General features: G+C 46.3%; 1 protein-coding gene across 1 annotated transcript in view; it reads right to left on the bottom strand.

Annotated features, from left to right (window-relative positions):
• PKHD1L1 (PKHD1 like 1) overlaps positions 1-21,945 on the bottom strand; it is a 309,471-nt gene that overhangs the window by 208,499 nt on the left and 79,027 nt on the right. Inside the window, exons 18-21 of the mRNA XM_077493225.1 lie at positions 21,404-21,547; positions 20,211-20,368; positions 16,304-16,417; positions 4,330-4,482 (exon numbers count right to left, since the gene is read on the bottom strand). Coding sequence (XP_077349351.1) covers positions 4,330-4,482; positions 16,304-16,417; positions 20,211-20,368; positions 21,404-21,547 — 569 coding nt within the window. The remainder of the gene's footprint in view (positions 1-4,329; positions 4,483-16,303; positions 16,418-20,210; positions 20,369-21,403; positions 21,548-21,945) is intronic.

Below are 21,945 nucleotides of genomic sequence, written 5' to 3'. Positions count from 1 at the left end.
CCAAGTTGCAAGTGTAAAAAAGAGGGCGGTGTGGAGCTCAGAGTGATAAAGTGAGAGATGGAGAACTTTGTATTGTTGAAAAAAAAAGCATGTAGGTTTTTGTGGAAGTTCCAAGGCCAACACCTAGGCCGCACCTGGAGTATGCTGTCCAGTTCTGGGCACCAGTCCTCAGGAAGGATGTGTTGGAACTGGAGATTGTCCAGAGAAGGGCAACAAGGCCAATAAAGGGTCTGGAGGATATTAGTTATGAGGAAAGATTACGGCCACTGAACTTATTCTCTCTGGAGAAGAGACACTTGAGAGGGGATATGATTTCAATGTACAAATAAGGTACTGGTGACCCTACAATAGGGATAAAATTTTTCCGCAAAATGGAATTTAAAAAGACACACGGCTATTCACTAAAATTAGAAGAGAATTTGTTTAACCTTAAACTACGTAGGGGGTTATGTCAGAGAGGTAAGGATGTGGAATTCCCTTCCACAGGTGGTGGTATCAGCGGGGAGCTTCGATCATTTAAAAAAACTATTAGATAAGCACCTGAACGACCACAATATACAGGGATATACAATATAACACTGACATATAATCACACACATAGGTTGGACTTGATGGACTTGTGTCTTTTTTCACCCTCACCTACTATGTAACTATATTGCAGTTTGCCGATCCTTAGATGTGGTGACTGCATTACATTTTCGGGCAAAGAACATTTTCAGAAAGTACAAAACACTTGCTGATGCTTTTAGAAGTCTTGTGTTCTTGTTAGACCCCATACACACCATTAGATTGTCTGCAGATTTTTGTCTTCAGATTTACCAAAACCATATAACATGAGGGCAAACCTTAGGAGTTTCAATTTATATGCAATCAGGCAGGCCCTTGCACTACATAGTTTTGGAAAATCTGAAGACAAAAGTCTGCAGAAAATCATTTCTGACTATCAGTGGCGTAACTAGAACCTTCAGGGCCCCGATGCAAGAAACCATGAAGGGCCCCCCTGAACCCCAGCCAGGGCCCTTCCCTCCGAGTCCGGCGGTGGAACTCCAGGGTTTGGTCACAGGTATGACCTTTGTGAGCCCTGTAGTTCCACCACTGGTATCAGTAGTTTTTTTTATTATTTTATTTTTTATTTTTAGGTGCCCCATTGGGGGACTGTCCCTAGGCAGGATGGGGTCCCCGTCCCCAGAAGAGATGAGGTCCTTTTCTCCAGGACAGATGAAGTTACTGCCCCCAGGTGAGAAGGGGACCCTGTCCCCAGGGGAGATGGGGGTCCCTGTCCCCACGTGAGAAGGAGCCCCTGTCCCCAGGGGGAGATGGAGGGGTTATGTAATGGTGTGTGGGGGATGGGGTCCTCTCACTCACCATGACCAAGCTGCAGGCCACACACTCATCCATGTTGGCCTGGGCTCCATCCAGTGTGCTGGATGGGTGATCAGCATATGTAGAGGGGGCTGCATGGGCCCCCTGCAGCACAGGGCCCAGTTGCGGTCGCAACTGCTGCACCCCCTATAGTTACGCCCCTGCTGACTATGCCTTTCAACTTTCCCAGCTATCCTTTGTAAACTACATCTCACTCCTATATTAGGCTTGATTCACATCTATGCATGTTTCTGCAGTGTTTTTTGCGGTGCTTGACACGTTTTTGGACACACATTTTTACAGCGAATGTAAAAAAAAAAAGAATTGGCAGCTAAAAAAAAAAGGAAGAGAAAAAAATATATCTGGGCATGCAGCCCGGCAGGTCAGGAAAGGGAGGGGACGAGCGAGTGCCCCAACCCCCTCCTGAACCATACCAGGCCACATGCCCTCAACATGGGGAGATGGGTGCTTTGGGGCGGGGGGGGCTCTGATGGGGACAAGGGCCTCTTCCCGACAACCCTTGCCTGGTGGTTGTCGGGGGTTTGCGGGCGGGGGCTTATCAGAATCTGGAAGCCCCCTTTAACAAGGGGGCCCCCAGATCCCGCCCCCCCTATGTGAATGAGTATGGGGTACATTGTACCCCTACCCATTCAATAAAAAAATAATAATGTAGTGTTAAAAAATACAGTAGACAGTCTTTTATTAAAAATCTTCTTCTTTTTCTCCACTTCTTCCTCTGGTCTTCCACCATCTTCTCCAGCAATTTCATCCTCCGGTCTTCTCCTTCTTCCCCTGCTTCTTCTACTGTTCTTCTTCTGCTGCCGCTCCCACCGACAACCCTCCTCCAATGCTGCATCCCGCTGATCTGTTGGTTCCTGCATTTCTTAACGATGGGGAGTGGCAATCGAATTGCGCCCTCCGGAGGCCACATACCCATCATGCCCAGGGCGGTGGCGTCACATGGGGGCCTGGCTTCCGGATGATGAAATCTGATTGCCAAGAACAAGAACTGACTCAGAAAGAGGGAGTTCCTGCACCTATTTTCTGAGAAGAAAAGCCCTGAGCTAAACTCTTGTATCAATCCCAGAAAGATATTCATTTTAAAGAAATAATATATAAATCCAGCACAATGTCCTAAAAAAAAAAAGTCACTGTAGAGGTTAAAATGAGCCTTAACCACTTCAGCCCAGGAAGATTTTACCCCCTTCCTGACCAGACCCCTTTTGCGATTCGGCACTGCGTCGCTTTAACTGACAATTGCGCAGTTGTGTGACGTGGATCCCAAACAAAATTGACACCCTTTTTTTCCCACAAATAGAGCTATAAACAAAAAAATAGTGTCAATTTTGAAAAAAACACATTTTTTTAACTTTTTGCTATAATAAAATATCCCCAAAAAATCTTTAAAAAAAACATTTTTCCCCTCAGTTGAGGCCAATATGTATTCTTCTACGTATTTTTGGTAAACAAATGACAATAAGCGTTTATTGATTGAGTTATAGCGTCTACAAAATAGGGGATAATTTTATGGCATTTTTATTGATAATTTTTTTTTTACTAGTAATGGCGGCGATCAGCGATTTTTATCATGACTGTGACATTATGGCGGACACACCTGACAATTTTGACACATTTTTGGGACCACTGGCATTAATACAGCGATCAATGCTAAAAAATTGCATCGATTGCTGTAAAAATGTCACTGGCAGTGAAGGGGTAAACCACTAGATGGCGCTGTAGGGGGTTAAGTGTGTCCTAGGGAGTGATTCTAACTGTGAGGAGAGGGGCTGTATGTGACACGTCACTGATCAGCCCTCCCGATCACAGGGAGAGTTGATCAGTGACAGTGTCACTAGGCAGAACGGGGAGATGCTTGTTTACATTAGCATATCCCCATTCTTCCTCACTGTGAGACAATCGTGGGTATCCCCGTGGGACCCGTGGTTGCGGTCACGGAGCTCCTGGTGGGCATGCAAGCTCCCTCTTAAACGGCAATTTACAGGTATGTTAATCTGCTTGTACGTGCTCTTCTGCCCCAGTATATCTACGTGAGGTGGCCGGGAAGTGGTTAAACTCCACAAATAAGCGGATTTCCTCCTCTGGTCATCAGATCATGGTATGGACTACCTCTTTAGCTTCTAATGTAATTTCATCAGTATTAGGTCTGTATGGATTCACACTGTGTTCTATCCTGGAATGCCATACTCCATTAGATTGCTACTGGATCCCAAGCTCATCAGCGATCAAGCCCAAAGGATAAAGAAGCTCTCATACAGAAGCTGCTAATGCCTATATCTCCTTTGGGTGTGTAGACATATTTTTTTAATACATTATAATTAAAGAGAATTGCCAGCCTTGGATAGGAAGTGTGTTACTGGCAGGTTCACCAGAAAAGAAAGAAGCTAATGCAACCACCACAGCTGAGGACTGGTTAGCTGCAATATTACATTTTGTTTGTGGGTTTAGATAGGCTTAAGCTCATTAGGGCTATCTTTGACATCTATCTATAAAACATGTGCAGTGCAAAAGTCTCAAGCGCTCACACAGCCAACATGAACAATTTCCTGTATTTTTCCAAACATGTTTATTTCCTATGATCGTCAGCTCCATCTAGTGGCCACGATGCAGCATTTTCTAGAAATACTTCAATCAGGAAAATGCTGCATCATGGTCACTAGATGGATTTGATGATTGTAGGAAAGAAACATAACACCCCCCCCCCCCCCACCCCACACACACACCAAGTGTTTAATAAATAGGCCCCTTTGTTTAAATTTTTTTTCATATTATGGTGTTTGTAACTACCACACATTTCTTACTTGAAATGCGTTATACAACACCACATAATATGCTTTAAATAAATGATAATGATCATGCAAAAGATGCAAAATGAAAGCTTTTTCTGTATATGGCATATGTAGATAACAACGCACATTAACATCATACCTGTACCCGTAGCAGTCATACCTGTCTATGTAAAGCTAATGAAATGGGTCCATATGGCATTTGGGTTGATGATTTCACTTCTGTTGAATCATACAATACATAAGGATTCTTCAAGGAATTTCGTCCACAGAACGGCTCAGTCTCAGATGTCACAAAGCCCCTGTACCACTCATTCTACAAAGAAGAAATATGCTTAGATGAAACGACATTAGATTTAAAGTGGACCTATACACAAATGTTAACAGTGTCTGGGATTTGACAAATCTAGTGTAACAAAAGGCTAATACCTACCTTTCCCTGAGAAATTGCTGATCCAGTTTCCCCTCTAGTGCTCCCTCAGGTGATGAAAAGCCTAGGCATCTCTTTTGAAGTAGAATATAATCTAGTCTTAACTCTAACCCAGTCTGACTATGTTGATGGGGGAATTGAGTATTTTTCTCTCTTTCAAACCATGGTTGAAGTAAAAAAATTGCATAATGTATGACCTGCCTAAAGCTTGGTACACACAGGTCGAATATCGGGCGGTTTCTGCTAACATTCTGCCCATGTGTACACCAGCATGTCTGACAGAAAACAGTTTGGAAAACTGGCATCTGATCAGAGCCAGCAATGCCTGCCAGCACTGACCACTGTGTGGGGGGCTCTCCCCCCCCCCCCCCCCCCCGTCAGAACACAATACCTCAGTGGGCAGAACAATGTACTAACATCAGATAGTTAGTACAGCAAGCTCCTCCCGAACCTCCTCTTTTTTTTCCATTCAGCCCGCTGGGTTGAATGAAAAAAAAAAACTGATAGTGTGTACCAGGCTTTAGGGGCTACTGACAGTGGTGGCTCTCTGGCATAAGGCAGGCTGCAGAAAGTAGGTGCCAAGAAGGCCATAATCCAGGTTTCTTCGTATGTGTCTGTGGGCAGGATAGCGGCTGTAGATGATGGTGACAGTATGTAGTTTCCACGAATGAGTGAGATGACTCCAGCAGATCAGGTAGTCTGGAGGCAATACTAAAACATTAAAGTGGTTGTAAAGGTAATTTTTTTTTTTTTTTATTAAATAACAAACATGTTATACTTACTTCCACTGTGCAGCTCGTTTTGCACAGAGTGGCCCCGAACCTGCTCTTCTGGGGTCTCTCGGCGGCTGTCTCATCTCCCCCCCGGAAGGACTTCTCACATTCATGCGAGCTCCCTTGCATAGTGAGGAGTGCTTGCGGGCGCACTCCCGTGATACAGCCGGCGGCCGTAGCCGCTCACTGTATCACTCGGCCCTGCCCCCCATGTCATTGGATGTGATTAACAGCAGTGCAAGCCAATGGCTGCTCTGCTTTCAATCCATCCACTGTAACCAGTCAACGGCCAGGCTGAGCGGCGAAGAGGATGTTGGGAGCGAGCGCCGGACTTTCGAGGAGTCAGGGAAGTAGAACGGGGGGTGCTGGGGGGCCGGCATTGTCGGAGGTTTTTTCACCTTAATGCATAGAATGCATTAATTGTGAAATTTATTTTACCTTTACAAACCCTTTAATCATTGTGTACAGTTAAGACAGAGTCAATGAATCTGTGGGACAAGTAAAAGGCCAAGTACCCAACATTTGTTGAAATTTAGGTGGGGCATCTGATTCTAAATGATCCAGGGAAGACAGAGTTTGGGCAGGCATGTGTATTTGGTGCAAACTCTCATGCTAAATGGAATAAGGAAGCTGGGGAGAGCCCATGTACATGATCATGGTTAACCACTTGCTTACTGGGCACTTAAACCCCCCTCCTGTCCAGACCAATCTTCAGCTTTCAGCGCTGACGCACTTTAAATGACAATTGCGCGGTCATACAACACTGTACCCAAATGAAATTTTTCTCATATCGTCTTCCAGGACAGCCTTTGAGATATAGGGCTCCTCCCTCCGGGACAGGAAACACGTCAAGCCAATCAAATAAAAGGTGTGGTCCTCCAGGCCCTCCTCAGTTTTTGTGTTTCCTGCCGGACGGGAAGGAGCACGTTGGAACTGGTAAGGGGAGCTCCTTCTCAGGGGTTGGTCCTGGGGGGAGCATCTGGTGGACTTGACCCTTAGCACCCCTTGGTCCGTTCGGAGGGAGGAGAGGGTAGCTATCAGTCCCCGCTGCCATTTAAACGTTCGGAGAGAACGGGACCCCGATGGGTGGCAATCTCCCCCCTCTGTAGCGCTAACCGCTCGTACCTGTCGGTCGGATGGCGGGCGAGAGACGTTCGTTTCACCGGCTGGCGTTCGGGTACTGTGAGCGGTGCGTTCGTAAGGAACGCACTGCGTCGGGGCGGAGTCTTTGCGTTCCGGCATCCGGAAGTGGGAGAGACGCACTTCCGCCGGATTCGCGTCATCAGGGGGCGCCGCAGGGCCTGTTCCAGTCCTTTGTTACTACAGGGTTGCCTGGAGCGGTGTGAAGGCTCAGAGAGACTGAGTGAGACACAGGAACCATGGAGAGTGCAGTTGTGCAGGTGGACTCCGGTTCAACAGGCTCCAGTACCTCTCAGGTAAGCTTGGTGAGGGCAGACCAGGACTTACACTGGGGGGTGGAGGGGTCACTCTGACCTTAGTACCTTCCCGGGGTGGAGAACCTGCTGGTGAAGGGGGGCACTTCCTAGGCAGACCCTAGAAGCACAGTGGTGTGGTCAGGGGTGGTATTGTAATGGGACCCTGTTTTTTCGTTGTTTTTTAGGTTAAACAGGACAGAGCCCAGATACCTTTGCCCAGAAGGAAATGTGCCGTGTGCGGGGCTAAGTTAGGCACCGGTTGGGAGAAGCCACTTTGCCCGGATTGTGTCAGTAGCCTGGTGAAAGAGGACTCGGTGGCAGCTTGTCACAATGTTTTGACGTCCGTAAAGGATGAGATAGCATCCACCTTCCAGTCATTTAAAAGCATGATGGATAGGGTGCAGGGTCCCTCTGTCTCTTTACCCAGGGCCGTGAGTATGCCCTCCTTATCCGAACCAAGTCAGGAGGAGGAGGTGGATAGGGAGAGGTTACCTAGGTCATTAGCCTCCTCTAGGACAGAGTCTACTTCTGAATCTGAGGGGGAGGAAGAAGCCATTAGATCATCTAGATACAAGCTGTCTTTGGACGATGTGGGTGACCTCCTCAAGGCTATATATGACACTTTGGAGATCAGGGAAGAACAGGTCCAGCTTTCAAAACACAACATAATGTATCAGGGGTCGAGTGTGCTGAAAGACAGGGTATTCCCCGTCCATAAATCGCTAGTTGAGGCGATTCTGCTGGAGTGGGAACAACCGGAAAAAAGGCCATTTTTTTCAGGTAGCCTTAGAAGGAGGTTCCCTTTTGAGACGGATGCGGTGCATCCCTGGAACAAGGTTCCCAAATTAGATGCTCCCTTGGCTAAAGTCTCTAAGAAGACAGATTTGGCCTTTGATGATATGGGTTCACTCAAGGATCCTATGGATAAGAGGGGAGATGTGCTGCTTAAGAGAGCCTGGGATGCCTCTTCCATTGGGCTTAAACCAGCCTTAGCAGCTACCTGTGTGGCCAGAAACTTAGAGTGTTGGCTTACACAGTTACAATCGCATATTTCTGTGGGCACTTCTAGGCAACAGCTGTTGAAGTCTTTTCCGCTGCTGTTCAAGGCTGTGGGGTTTTTGGCCGATGCCTCTGCAGAATCAGTCAAATTGGCTGCTAGATCTGCAGCACTAGTGAACGCTGCCAGAAGAGCTGTTTGGCTTAAAACCTGGTTAGGGGACGCAGCTTCAAAATTGAAGTTATGTGGATTACCCTTTTCAGGGGATCATTTGTTCGGGCCCGGCTTGCAAGAGGCGTTAGAGCGCACGCAGGATAGGAAGAAAGCTTTCCCAGAAAGGAAAAAGAGACCTGAAGGAAAGCGCCTTTTTCGAGGCCCTAGGCAGCAGAACCTGCAGGAAAGGGAGGTTCGTCCCAAAAAGCATTGGACGGGTCACAAGGGAAGGGGCAGAGGAGGAATCTTATTCAATCCTCCTCAACCCTCCCCTAAAACCCAGTGACTCCTGCGTCCCGGTGGGAGGAAGACTGGGGAAGTTCCTCCCACAATGGGATGCTTCAACCGAAAGTCCGTTCATTCGAGATGTAATAAGGAACGGCTACGGGTTGGAGTTTGGTTCAGTTCCCCTCCCAAATTTTCAAGTAACAAGGTTACCAAGGGACCAAGAGAAGGCAGAGGCTTTGGGTCTTCTTCTGGGGGATCTGGTGGACCAAGAAGTACTGGTGCACGTGCCTCAGGAGGAGCGAGGTTTGGGGGTTTACTCCCACGTATTCGTGGTAAAGAAACCTTCGGGAAAGTTCAGGCTAATACTGAATCTCCGCCCCCTGAACAGATTCATAAAATACAAGCGGTTCCGGATGGAGTCAATCTTCTCGGTAACCAAGTTCCTGTTTTAGGGCTGTCACATGGCCACCGTGGATCTCAAGGATGCATATTTGCATATCACGATTCATCTGGAATCTCAGAGATTTCTCAGGTTGGACACGGGTGTGTTACACCTCCAGTTTCGAGCTCTCCCCTTCGGGCTTTCAGCCTCACCAAGGATCTTTACAAAGGTTCTGGCAGAGGCACTGGCCCCATTAAGGCTCAAGGCTATAACAGTGATTCCATATCTGGACAATCTACTGTTCATAGCCCAGTCGGCCCAACAGCTGCAGAAGGATGTACAGGAGGCCTTGGGTTTCCTGCGCTCACTGGGGTGGTTAATAAACCAGGAAAAATCCCAGTTGACCCCCTCACAGGAGGTCCTGTATTTAGGATACAGGATTTTTTCGGTGGAGATGAGGGTATTCCTTCCTGCGGAGAAGATCAGCAAGCTAGAACAGGCGGTAGCCCAGCTTCATCAGGTCGGGAAGCCCAGATCAGGGAGGTTATGAGAGTCCTGGGGTTGATGACATCATGCTTTCTAGCGGTGGCCTGGGCAAGGCATCATCAGTGTCCTTTACAGAGACTCATGCTCCGTTATTGGGATGGCAGGCAGCAGAGCCTGGATCAGGTTATGCCCCTATCCTCGGCAGTCAGGAGGTCTCTGTGGTGGTGGCGGGCCCAGGCGGGCCCTGGTCCCCACAAGATACGGTGGTGGTCACGACCGATGCCAGTGTGCTGGGTTGGGGTGCCCACCTAGAGGGAATCTTAGCCCAAGGTACCTGGTCGAACCTAGAGACAGGTCGTTCCTCAAACCAGAAGGAGCTTCTGGCAGTTTGGAAGGCTATAGAAACCTTCCAGTCCCAGTTACAGGGCAGGGACCTGCAAGTTCATTCAGACAATGTGGCAGCAGTAGCCTACCTGAACAAGCAAGGGGGAACCAGAAGCCCCGCGCTGCAGGTAATTGCGGACAGAATCTTCTGCTGGGCAGAGAAGAACTTGTCCTCAATATCAGCCATTCACCTGAAGGGAACTCAGAATTTGCTGGCCGACTTTCTCAGTCGCCAGAAGATAGGTCAGGACGAGTGGTCCCTCAACAAGGAAGTGTTCGAGGAGATTGTGTCATGCTGGGGAAGGCCAGAAATAGACCTATTTGCAACAGAAGGCAACAGGAAGGTGACGCAATTTTTTTCGGTTCACCCACAGGATCGGGCCAGGGGGATAGACGCCCTTGCCAATCCATGGCTGTTCGGCCTGTGTTATGCCTTTCCTCCTGTAAGGATGGTGGCGGAGGTCCTGCAGAAGTTCCGATCGGAAGCTACGGACCTCATTTTAGTGGCTCCTTTTTGGCCAAGGAGACCCTGGTTTGCCAGCATAAAGAGATTGGCTGTTCATCCTCCGCTGTTTCTACCAGTCAGGGAGGATTTACTTTCCCAGGGGCCGATCCTGTATCCTCAGATAGAGAGGCTCAAGCTTGCGGCCTGGTATCTGAGGAACAGATCTTAAGATCACAGGGTTTCTCAGAAAGAGTGGTTAAGACCTTGTTAGAATGCCGTAAACCAGTTACTAGGGCAATTTACGCCAAGGTAGGAAAGAGGTTTAATTCCTGGTTGCGAGAACAGGGGATTGCAAGTCCTGGGGTCCCGGCAGTCCTAGACTTTCTACAAGCAGGGGTAGAGCTGGGCCTATCTATCAGCACTCTAAAGGTACAGGTGGCGGCCTTAAGTGTTTTCCTTCAGTCCTCCCTTCAGCAGAATCCATTTGTCAGGAACTTCTTCAAGGCTTTATCTAGATCCAGGCCTGTGAGAATGAAGACCTGTCCTACTTGGGATTTGGCCTTGGTTCTTAGGGCTTTGACCCAAGATCCATTTGAACCATTAGAGGGAGCATCACTTAAGTGGATGGTACTAAAGACTGTATTTTTGATAGCGATCACGTCAGCTAGAAGGGTCAGTGATCTGCAGGCGCTCTTGGTCAGAGAGCCATTTCTGTTAATTTTAGAGGACAGGGTAGTACTTAAGACTGACCCTAGTTTTCTTCCTAAACTTGTGTCCACTTTTCATAGGACACAGGATATTATTTTACCAACATTTTTCTCAACCTCAGGCGAGGACGAGGCGAGATCTTTAAGTTTGTTAGACGTCAGGAGAAGTCTATTAATTTTTTTAGAAGCCACTAGGGTCTTTAGGAAGTCAGACTCACTTTTTGTTAATTTTTCGGGCGCCCGCAAGGGCTGCAAGGCGTCCAAATCGTCTATCGCCAGGTGGATACGAATGGCGATAGTTAAAGCCTATGAGTTAGAGGGGAAGCAGGCACCCTTAGTTAAGGCACACTCTACAAGGGCGGTTTCCGCATCGTGGGCAGAGAGGGCTGGAGCCTCTCCGGAGGAGATCTGCAAAGCAGCAACGTGGTCCTGCTACTCAACGTTTGCAAGACATTACCGTCTGGATTTATGGTCTGATAAAGAGCAGACTTTTGGACGTAAGGTCCTCCAGGCAGTGGTCCCGCCCTGACAAGGTGAGCTCCTTGCTTATCATCTCAAAGGCTGTCCTGGAAGACGATATGAGAAAACCGGAGTTAGACTTACCGGTAACTCTTTTTCTAGGAGTCTTCCAGGACAGCCTGGTTTCCCACCCAAAGTTGTTTAAGTTGGACTAAGTGGTGAGGATGTGTACTAACGTGATTGTTAGTGTGTTATGTCTTTCAGAGCCTTCCGGCGGTTCTTGGAGTAAAACTGAGGAGGGCCTGGAGGACCACACCTTTTATTTGATTGGCTTGACGTGTTTCCTGTCCCGGAGGGAGGAGCCCTATATCTCAAAGGCTGTCCTGGAAGACTCCTAGAAAAAGAGTTACCGGTAAGTCTAACTCCGTTTCCCCCCCCCCCCCCCCACAAATAGAGCTTTCTTTTGGTGGTGTTTGATCACCGCTGTGATTTTTATTTTTTGTTAAAAAAATGTAAAAAGCCAGATGAAAAAAAAAATTATGTTATTTTTATTTTTTGTTATAAAAAAATAATAATAATTTGCAAACAGGTAATTTTCTCCTTCATTGATGTACGCTGATGAGGCTGCACTGATGGGCACCAATGGGATGCACCGATAAGGCAGTGTCACATCACATTTGGCTACCCATGACATTTTTCTACCCTCTGGAGTGCGCATGCGTGACGCTGCCATATGCGTTCCAACACAGGCCCCTCGTGGCCTTACTTCGCTCGCCACGCTGCGGACACAGCCTCCCTTTGCTCGGCATTATTATAATCTAGCTCCACTTGGATGGTAGGGGTTGAACCTGGAGTCAGGGGTGGAACGCATATGGTGGAGTCACGCATGCACAGTCCAGCGGGTAGCCAAATGTGATGGGACGCCATATGTGACAAAACAGCGGCACTGGTTGACACTGATAGGTGGCACTAGTGGGCACTGATAGGCGGCACTGGTGTTCACTGAGAGGTGACACTGAGAGGTGGCACTGATGGGTGGCACTGAGGGGCATTGATAGGTGGCACTGGTGGGCACAGAGAAGTGGCACTAATAGGTGGCACTGATAGCTGGCAGTGATGGGCACTGATGGGTGGTAGTGATGGGCACTGATGGGTGGTAATAATGGGCAATGGTAGGTTACACTGATAGGCAGCACTGCTAGGTGGCACTGATGAGGCACTGATTGACACCATTAGTGGGCATTGATTGGTGTCACTCATGGGCATTGATAGGTGGCACTGGTGGGCACTGTTGAGCACTGGCAGGTGGCAATGGAAGGTGGAACTGGCAGGGGGTACTGATTGGCACTGATGAGGCAGATGTACCTCCTTCCTCTTTGGGACCAATGTCTCTTGCACATAAGCCGATGATCGGCTTTTTTTTCTCCTCACACTGTCAACGAGAGGAGAACAAAAACAATTACCAAGCTTTTGTTTACACATGTGATCAGCTGTCATTGGCTGACAGCTGATCATGTGGTAAGAGGCCGGGACTGGCCCCTTACTCGGATCTGTGATCACCCGAGTCTCGGTGACTTGGTGATCACAAAATGCGCTGCGTGCATCCTGCAGGGGACATGTGGGGAGCGTGCAAAAGGGAGGCCGTCATATGATGGCCTCCCGGAAATTCAGGTCCACGCTGTGGCCGTCGTTCGGCTATAGCACAGATGTCAAGTGGTTAAAGATATTTTGATTTGATTGACAGGTGTGTTTGACCTGGGGTTGGCCTCCTTCTGACCTGTATTGCACACCCCAAGTAGGCGCTGCAAATAAACAGGGATCACCCCCACTAATGCACAGCCAGGCACACCGAATCTTCACAGGCACACAGAGCCAAAGAACAATCTGTAGCTTTGTTTTTGATATTTATTATGGGGTTAATAACTTGGATAGGGATGGGAAGTTATGGGCTGCCCAATTGACTTCAGCAAACTTCAGAGACAACTTCTTATATACACTTCCTGTACAACTATATACAGCCTCTTCTTCACTTTTCTCCTGCACACATTTGCTAGCTTCAGCTGAATCACTCTGGAATGATTTGACAGACTCCTTACCAGATCAACAACAGCCCATTACAGGCAAGAACTTACAGCCCCATATAGTGCAGCGCAGATGTAGTAAAATAGAATGTAACTTCTCTTCTGTGGCCACGGATCCCAGCACCACTTTTTTCGGGCAATGCCAGCCCACCTGGCTGCAACTGCCTCTTTCACCAGCCCTTCTGTCTGTCCCTCTACACCAGTCCACCTGGCTGACTTTTCACTAGCCTATCCGGCTGACTCTCAGGAAATCTCTCAGGGAAGACTTAAGCACGCCGTTGTTTTCAAGGGAAACTGGCTACATTTGGCAGTCTCCTCCTTTGTTAGTCCCAAACAGTCTTGCACTACTCACTATGTCCTGACTTGCGCCCATGCCTCCAGGAAGATCCCCTCCGATGTGTTTTCGAAGGATTCTTCCAGCACCTGAGCCCTGGCCCAAGGCAGGACACCCCCAGACTAGGGGTTACCCCTGATGGCCACCGACAGCCGCCTCAACACTGCATCTCCACCTTCCACCCGACTGCCCCTACTGACGTGTCTATTTATGGAGTTATCTCAACCCCCTGCCAGCCAGCCACTCAGGACTGGCTGAGGCCACATAAATATAGCTCCTCCTAACCCCCACCCTCTAGTTCTAGAAGATTCTCCAACCATGTAGACCAGGGGGAGGCACTAGAGAACTGCCAGGATGAGTCACCCAGCCCTGAAATCTAATGAACCCTGGCCCAATTAAGACTCAACAGCTTAAAATGTGAGTCAGAGTATGGTTTGCCTACACTAATTCTATCACACACTAGAGGGTTCTACACCTGTATTTAACTAGCTTCCAGGGAGTTTTGCATTCCTATTTAAGCGAACCAAAGCCAGTCAACATGGGCTCTTACATAACTATGCTTTCAGTGAGTGTGTTGGTATCTTGACCAAACAAAATACATTCTGGAGGTAGAAACCACTACACATGACCAGGCTTTTCGATGGACTTGGTCCGGCGGACTGGAAACAGTCAGACAATTCAATCGTGTGTGGGCTCCAGCAGACTTTTTCTTCCCACAAGTCCGGCAGACTTAGAAATAAAACTTGCTTCAAATCTTTCCGACGGACTCTAGTCCGGTAGAAAAATCCGGTCGTCTGTGTACTAGTCCGGCAGACTAAAACCAACACTAGGGCAGCTATTGGCTACTGGATATGAACTTCCTTATTCTATGTCATCACGTTCGAATCCGTCAGACTTTTAGAGTGATTGTGTGTGGCCAAGTCCGTTCGTTTGAAAGTCCGGCAGACCTCAGCTGCAAAGTCTGCTGGATTGTCCGCCTGACCAAGTCCGTCAAAAGGTCCGGTCGCATGTAAGCGCCATTAGAAGCATAGCAGAGAAGGACTAGGAATCTTCGGTTCAAACACAACCAAGTGGTTCTTTCAGATTATTTTTGGTCCAAAGTATGTGTACCAGGCTAAGTGTGTCATGGTGTCTTAATAATTGGTGGACGTGGTGAGAGGAGGGTGTTCCCAAAAGACACAGTTTTTTGTAAAACATCTTTTTCCATCTTCCAGCATCAGCTTTCTTTGGGGCTTCCGGCATTCTGTTACATTACATCTCATGCCACGTACACACGATCAGACTATCCGGCCGACTTAGGCCGCGTACACACGGGCGGATTGTCTGCCCAACTAAGTTCGTCAGACAATCCGACAGACAGTCCATTCAAAATTTGCATGAACGGACTTGACCACACACGATGAGCAGACAGTCCGCTGAAAGCGTGCGTGATGACGTGTACAGCATGTACGACGGGACTAGAAAAACAACGTCCTATACACTGCAATGCAACCTTCGGCCGTGTAAATCCTTTCTGAGCATGCGCCATACTTAGTCCGTCCAACTTGCCTACACACGAGCGGACTGTCCGCTGAAACCAAGTTTGGACGGACAAAACCAAGTTTGAACGGACTGTCTTACGGAAAATCCGTAAGACTTTGTTCGTCAGATTGTCCGCTGAAAAAGTCAGCTGAAGCCCACACACGAGCGGATTGTCCGCTGAAACACGGTTCAGCGGACTAAGTTGGACAGACAATCCGCCCGTGTGTACGCGGCCTTAGTCTGGCGGACAAACCACCGGACTTTGCAGCGGAGGTCAGCCGGACTTTCCGAACGAGCGGACCTGCCCACACACGACTGGACTTTTCCGGCGGACAATCCGCCGGACTATGGCGGGAGTCCGCCGGACTTTTGAAATGAATCGACTTGCCCACACACAAAGAAAAGGCCCCCCCTTCCCTAAAGCACCCCCCCATGTTGAGGGCACGCAGCCTGGTACGGCTCGGGGGGGGGGGTGCTTGCTCGTCCCCACCCCCTTTCCTGACCGGCCGGGCTGTGTGCTCAGACAAGGGTCTGATATGGACTTTGGGGGGGACCCCCATGCCGTTTTTTCTGCGTAGGGCTTCTAAGTCCGCCAGACCTTTGGAAAGAAAAAGTCAGTCGGAGACCACACACGGGCGGATTGTCTGCCGGATTCTGGTCCGCCGGACCAAGTCTGCCGGATAGTCCGATCGTGTGTACGCGGCATCAGAGTCACAAAGAAAGTTGGTGCTGGAAGCCTCCCGTGCTAGAAGATGTGATAACAGGTCTGCATAAAGAGCAAACAGCAATCTAACCCCCAGCATGTGTCTGACTGTAAGCACATTAAGCACAGAGCATGTTTGCTGATGTGCACTGGTATCTGCATTCAAACGTTTTCTACATGCACTTTTATCCTCACTTCCTGGAGCCAACAAAGGGTCTACAACATGGCAGAGGATCCAAATTTGCATTACCGTACATTGTGTTGCATTGAGCTTAAAAAAGTAGGGCTTGCTCTACATTTTTTTTTTTTATTTTACTTTTTTTCACACCAGTGTGAACTGCTCCCAGATCTTATTTTTTATGGGTCCTTGCATTGGCATGCATTGAAAAAAAAAATGTGTCATCTGGTGTGAATGGACCCTAAAACTCTATTGTGTAACGCTACTAAGTAGAAAGCCCAGATTGTACATGTAATGACCAAGTCTTGCTTCCTCCACTGTGTTTGTATTAAATTGATCACATTTTTTCAGAAAGATAAAACATAAACATATTGACTTACCAAAGAGAAATCTGTTTCATAGTTTCTAAAGTACTTGACAGAGAAGCCTTCCTGTTGATTGGCAATTTCGTCCACACATTGGGCGGTCACCATGTCTAATATAGATGATTGAACCTAAAAAAATATGAAAAATGTATAATAATAATTATAATGATACAAATTAATAATTATATTAACTGTGGCATTTATTTTGTAATAATTGCAATTCCGTTTCCTAATTAATCAAGGATAGAAATATGAAATGAGAATTCAGGAACCAGTTGGCACAATACAGGAGCCAGGAATAAACTATTGCCAAAAGTATTGGAACGTCTGCCTTTACACACACATGAATATTAATGGAATCCCAGTCTTAGTCCGTAGGGTTCAATATTGGGTTGGCCCACCCTTTGCAGCTATAACAGCTTCAACTCTTCTGGGAAGGCCGTTCACAAGGTTTAGGAGTGTGTCTATGGGAATGTTTGACAATTCTCCCAGAAGCGTATTTGTGAGGTCAGGCACTGATGTTTCTTCACTGGAACTAAGGGGCCAAGCCTAACCCCTGAAAAGCAACCCCACCACTGATTTGGAGGGCTGGCCAAATGCTTTTGGCAATATAGTGTGGTGGATGAGTGAGTTTTGAGTGGAGGAACTTGACTGGCCTACACAGAATCCTGACCTCAACCCGATAGAGCACCTTTGGGATGGATTAGACCGGAGACTGTGAGCCAGGCATTCTCGTCCAACATCAGTGCCTGATCTCACAAATGCGCTTCTGGAAGAATGGTCAAACATTCCCATAGACATACTCCTAAACCTTGTGGACAGCCTTACCAGAAGAGTTGAAGCTGTTATAGCTGCAAAGGGTGAGCCAACTCAATATTGAACCCTACAGACCCAAGCCTGGTACACACAATCAGATTGTTGGCCAAGCAAGCCTCTGATTTTTGTCAAAAGGGCATGTGCCTGGATCTTGTCTTGCATACTAATGGTACACAATTGTCATCCAACAAACACAAACACAGTGACGTACTACGAGGAATTTCAGCTCTTGAGCGCCACATTTTGGGCCCCTTCTGCTAATTTTGTGTTTGGTGAGAATTGATTCCAGGCATGCGTGTTTGTACTTTCAACTTTTGTGTGACGGACTTGTGTACTGACCATCAGAAGTTTTACAGGAAGAAAAGCCCTGTAGTTTTTTTTTTATAACTACATCCCTAAGTACTTAAGAGCAGCTAAATACAGTAATTTTGCCCTCATTCTCACAACATGAATGTTCATCATATTTCATAGAAAGAATGGCGTGATATTTCATATTACAAATTGCTCTGCATTTTTTTATAAATACACCCAAAAGTGTATAAAGACATTGTGGAAAGATCACTATAACCTTTTTCTTTTACTTTACTCATTTTACAGTGCCAAGGATATAACGCGTAATGCTGTTTATTAATGAGAAATCCCAGGCAACAAGTGATACCAATCAGTGAGCTACTAATGTTAGTAAGATAACAATGCAGCTGTGCTAAAGTCAGAAAGTTCACTCAATCTGTGATACTGTGAAATTTAGGCTGCCTTTGCTGGCCCCTCCTTCTGAAAATGCTACCTATCTGGTTATTATTTTGATCCAGTGGTTTCTGAGCCATGCACACACATAATAACAAATAGTTATACAAATTAGAGGTCGACCGATATGGGTTTTTCTCTGGCCGATGCAGATATTTAGAAATCATGCCGGCCGTTGGCCGATATATGATGCCGGTTTTTTTGCCGAAGCGCCTGCAATTCCATTTGGCAGCGGTGCTTCATGGGCGCATTTAACCCATTCCTCGGCCACCAGCTGGGTTATAAGTGTGCCGCTATAATGATGGTAAATCGCTGCTAAAACTAGCAGCGTTTTACCGCCAACGACTGCCCGCTCCAGTGTGAAAGCAGCCTTAAGTAATAAATGATACAGAAAATTTCTTACATTTAAACATTTATTAAACAAAACAAACTTCCAATCAGTTCCCTTGTATGTATAATTTAGATTAAAAAAAACAACAACTATATATTAAATATTAAATACACAAAAACAGGTAATCAAAACTTTTGGAAGAAAAACAATGTGTTAACTTTAGTGTTTTCGTTTTTTTTTAAAATCATTAGTGTATTTTTTCCCAAAAAATTGCGTTTGAAAGACTGCTGCGCAAATACCGTGTAACATAAAATATTGCAAAACCGCTATTTTATTCCCTAGGGTCTCTGCTAAAAAAATATATCTAATTTTTGGGGGTTCTAAGTGATTTTCTAGCAGAAAATATAGGATTTTTACTTGTAAGCAACAAGTGTCGGAAAAGATTTAGTCTTTAAATGGTTAAACTGAGAACTCCTACACACAGAGCTCAGATCATTCATAAGTATAAACATTGTATCTCTTTAGTCTTTTCTTGGCAGACTGCCCAGAGAGGAGAAGTGCTCCATAGAAGACTTCAGGAAACTTGCATTGACTTCTTAGGCCCCTTTCACACATGCAGACATTATGTCCGTATTTCATCCATCCGTTTGCAGATGAAATACGGACATACATGCATTCCTATGGGATAGCGGGTGTCTGCGGATGAACATCCTCAGACACCCGCTATTGTCCGCCTCCGCAATTGTCCGATTCTGCAGACGGAGGAAAATCCCTATTTTTCTATCCGTCTGCAGAGCGGATCGGATGAACACGGACAGACGGTCCGTGTACATCCGATCCCCCATAGAGGAGAGCGGAGAGCTGACAGGGTGGTCCCTGCACAGTGTGTGGAGACCGCCCTGTCCGCCGCCGGCTCAGCGGTGACAACAGAGCGATCCCCGCTAAGCGAGCAGATCATCACGGGGCGGATCATTACTGATCCGTCCCGTGTGAAAGGGGCCTATCACATATTGGGGTCAGGTAGGTCAATATGCATTTTGACCATCTTAAACACTTATATATCAAGTCTTCTGCAGAATTTGTATTGCCACAATATTCTGTGTTCAATAAAGACATTTGTGGATGCCAAGTGTTTGGTAAGTTCAACTATTTGATGTAATGTAGATTGTCCACAGTCAATGGAGTCAATTCAAATAACAGTTAATAATATGCAGTAAAATACTGTTCAATTCACTAAGTTTAATACCGAATGTGATACTTTTTCAATTTAGCGGTATGACTCATCAGCTGTCAATGAGCTTCCCCGCTCACAGCTGATTGTAAAAAAAAAAAAAGCAGACAATTAAAAAGTATGAAAAAAAAATGGCAGATGGCAGGCAGCATGATTGACAGTGGATTTACATTGAGGTACACTATTTTTTTTATTTTTTAATTTGTCAAAAACTGTGTGTGTGTATGGGTGTTTTTGTTACCTTGTGACATTTTTTGGTGAATGGGTAGGGGTACGATGTACCCGATACTCATTCACATATGGGGGCTGGGATCTGCGGGTCCCCTTTTTAAAGGGGGCTTCCAGATTTCGATTAGCCCTCTGCCTGCAGACCCCCTCAACCACCAGCCACAGTTGTGGGGATGAGGCCCTTGTCCTCATCAACATGGGCACAAGGTACTTTGGGGTGAGCGGCAGAGCACCCACCCCCCATATTGTGGGCATGTGGCCTGGTATGGTTCGGGGGGGGCGCTTAAAATCAATACCAGACCCGAAGGGCCTGGTATAGACTGGGGGGGGCACCCTTTTTTTTCATACTTTTTAATTGTCTGCTTTTTTATTTACAATCAGCTGTGAGAGGGGAAGATCGCTCACAGCTGATGAGTCATCGGTTGTTAAGGACGCGGTGGCCGGCCTGCTGCTTAGCAACCAGCAATTTGTCAAAAAAAAGCCAGGGGTCCCGCAAATACCGCATGTGATTCCACCAGCAAAACCCTGGTGGGAATTATCACATGCTTTTTAATAAAATATATTCAACCTACCTCTGCAGCTGATGCATTTACGGAAAGAACTTTGGAGTAAACACTGTCCCACACCAGCGTGAAGGTTTCCATGTCTGGGACACCTTTTGTTTGCTCTTCAATATCCACAGTCATATTGCTTCCATACACAATCTCATATGATAGTAACGGGAACTCTCCTGTGGATTGTAACAGCACAAAGAAAGCATTTAACAAAGTAGGCTTAAGGCTGAATTCCAGGTATTATTACTACAGAGATGGCTGTAATCTTCCAAGACTACTTCTGCTGTTTGGATGAGATGTAGATGAAGTCACTGCCCCACCTCTCCACCTCATCAAATCAGAGAACACCTTGCAATAATTGATAAAAATTCAAGGCATTCTGTGAGCCCTATTCACACCTGGCATAGCGGGAATGTACGTTTGACCCAAACCGCGAACCCTATTAAAGTCTATGGACCTAAACTTGAAAAATCAAAAGTCCCCATTTTGAAGGCTTATATGTAAGTTATTGGCCATAAAAAGGGTAGGGTGGGGGGGGGGGGGGGCTGGGTACTGCCCTGGGGGACATGTATCAATGGAAAACATTTTTTTCTAAAGCAGCAGTGATTTTAATGATGCTTAAAGTGAAACAATAAAAATTTAAAATCCCTTTAAATATAGTGCTGGGTGGGGGGTCGGGGGTCCCCATAGTCTGCCTGTAATGTGGCACATCTGTACCATGTATAAAACCTGCTGCAGCAAAACTGACATATATAAATAATAAATTACATTTAAATTGATTTTCAGGGCTGCAAGCCAATGCCAGCAATAATGAAAAAAACCAAAAACGGTATTGTTGTCCCCCCAATCCATACCAGACCCTCCCTGTAGGGGATTATGGAATCTGCAGCTGGCTAGAGGCCAAAGACAGGGAAGGTCGCAGCCTTGTGATTGAGAACCACTCTACTATAGAACCCACAAATAACAGAAAAATGCTTCAAAAAAAGCGTGGTCCTATAAAAGGACCATAACTTCCCTACTAGAAAGAAAGAAAAAGATGAAGAAACAGAAACACTGGACCATTCCTCCATAATAAGGACAGTTTAGATGTAAGCAGTTTAGTTAACAGAAATCTATTATATCAGGTCACAAGAAGAAAAATGCAAAGTTATATATTACAGGTATAGTTATATAAAGGGTTTAATCTCATGATATGTCCAATATTATTGCACCTCTTGTTGAATTGAAGGTCACTGTATACACATTTTGGGTGTCATTCGTTTCCATAACCACACTGACGGTATCTGGCTGTATAGACAGCAGATTATTTAATGCTGATTGAATATTGTCTGCACTTGCATCAGCTGACAACAGATCTAGAAAAAGAAATTATATAATATAATAACAATTTAGTAAAACCATAAAACGTCAGTTTCTTGTACTTCAGATTTAGCTCAGTGACATCATTCTACTAGTGTGCTTCTATTAACCCACCAATTGTCAAGCATTCATAAACATTCAGTAGCTCATCTTCGTTGCTCGAGGGATAATTGGAAGTCTAAGTAAAGCTGACTATTGTCTAAATACAAGAGAAATGTGGATCCTTACTTGGATCATTGTGCTTTAATATTTGGAGTGGTCAGTGGTATTGCACACAAAACAGGTTAAAGATGCTTCACTGCAGCAAAATAACAGTCCGTATCAGTGGAAAACAACTTATATAACAGCTAAGAGTGTGTTTAAATTTGTAGAGCAGGTAATGAACTTTCATGTG

This window comes from Lithobates pipiens, unplaced genomic scaffold, assembly GCF_037356315.1.
Source record: "Lithobates pipiens isolate NorthernLeopardFrog02 unplaced genomic scaffold, aLitPip1_a1.2 Scaffold_19, whole genome shotgun sequence".
NCBI classification, from domain to species: Eukaryota; Metazoa; Chordata; class Amphibia; order Anura; family Ranidae; genus Lithobates; species Lithobates pipiens.
This window is presented reverse-complemented; position numbering and strand designations above follow the sequence as displayed.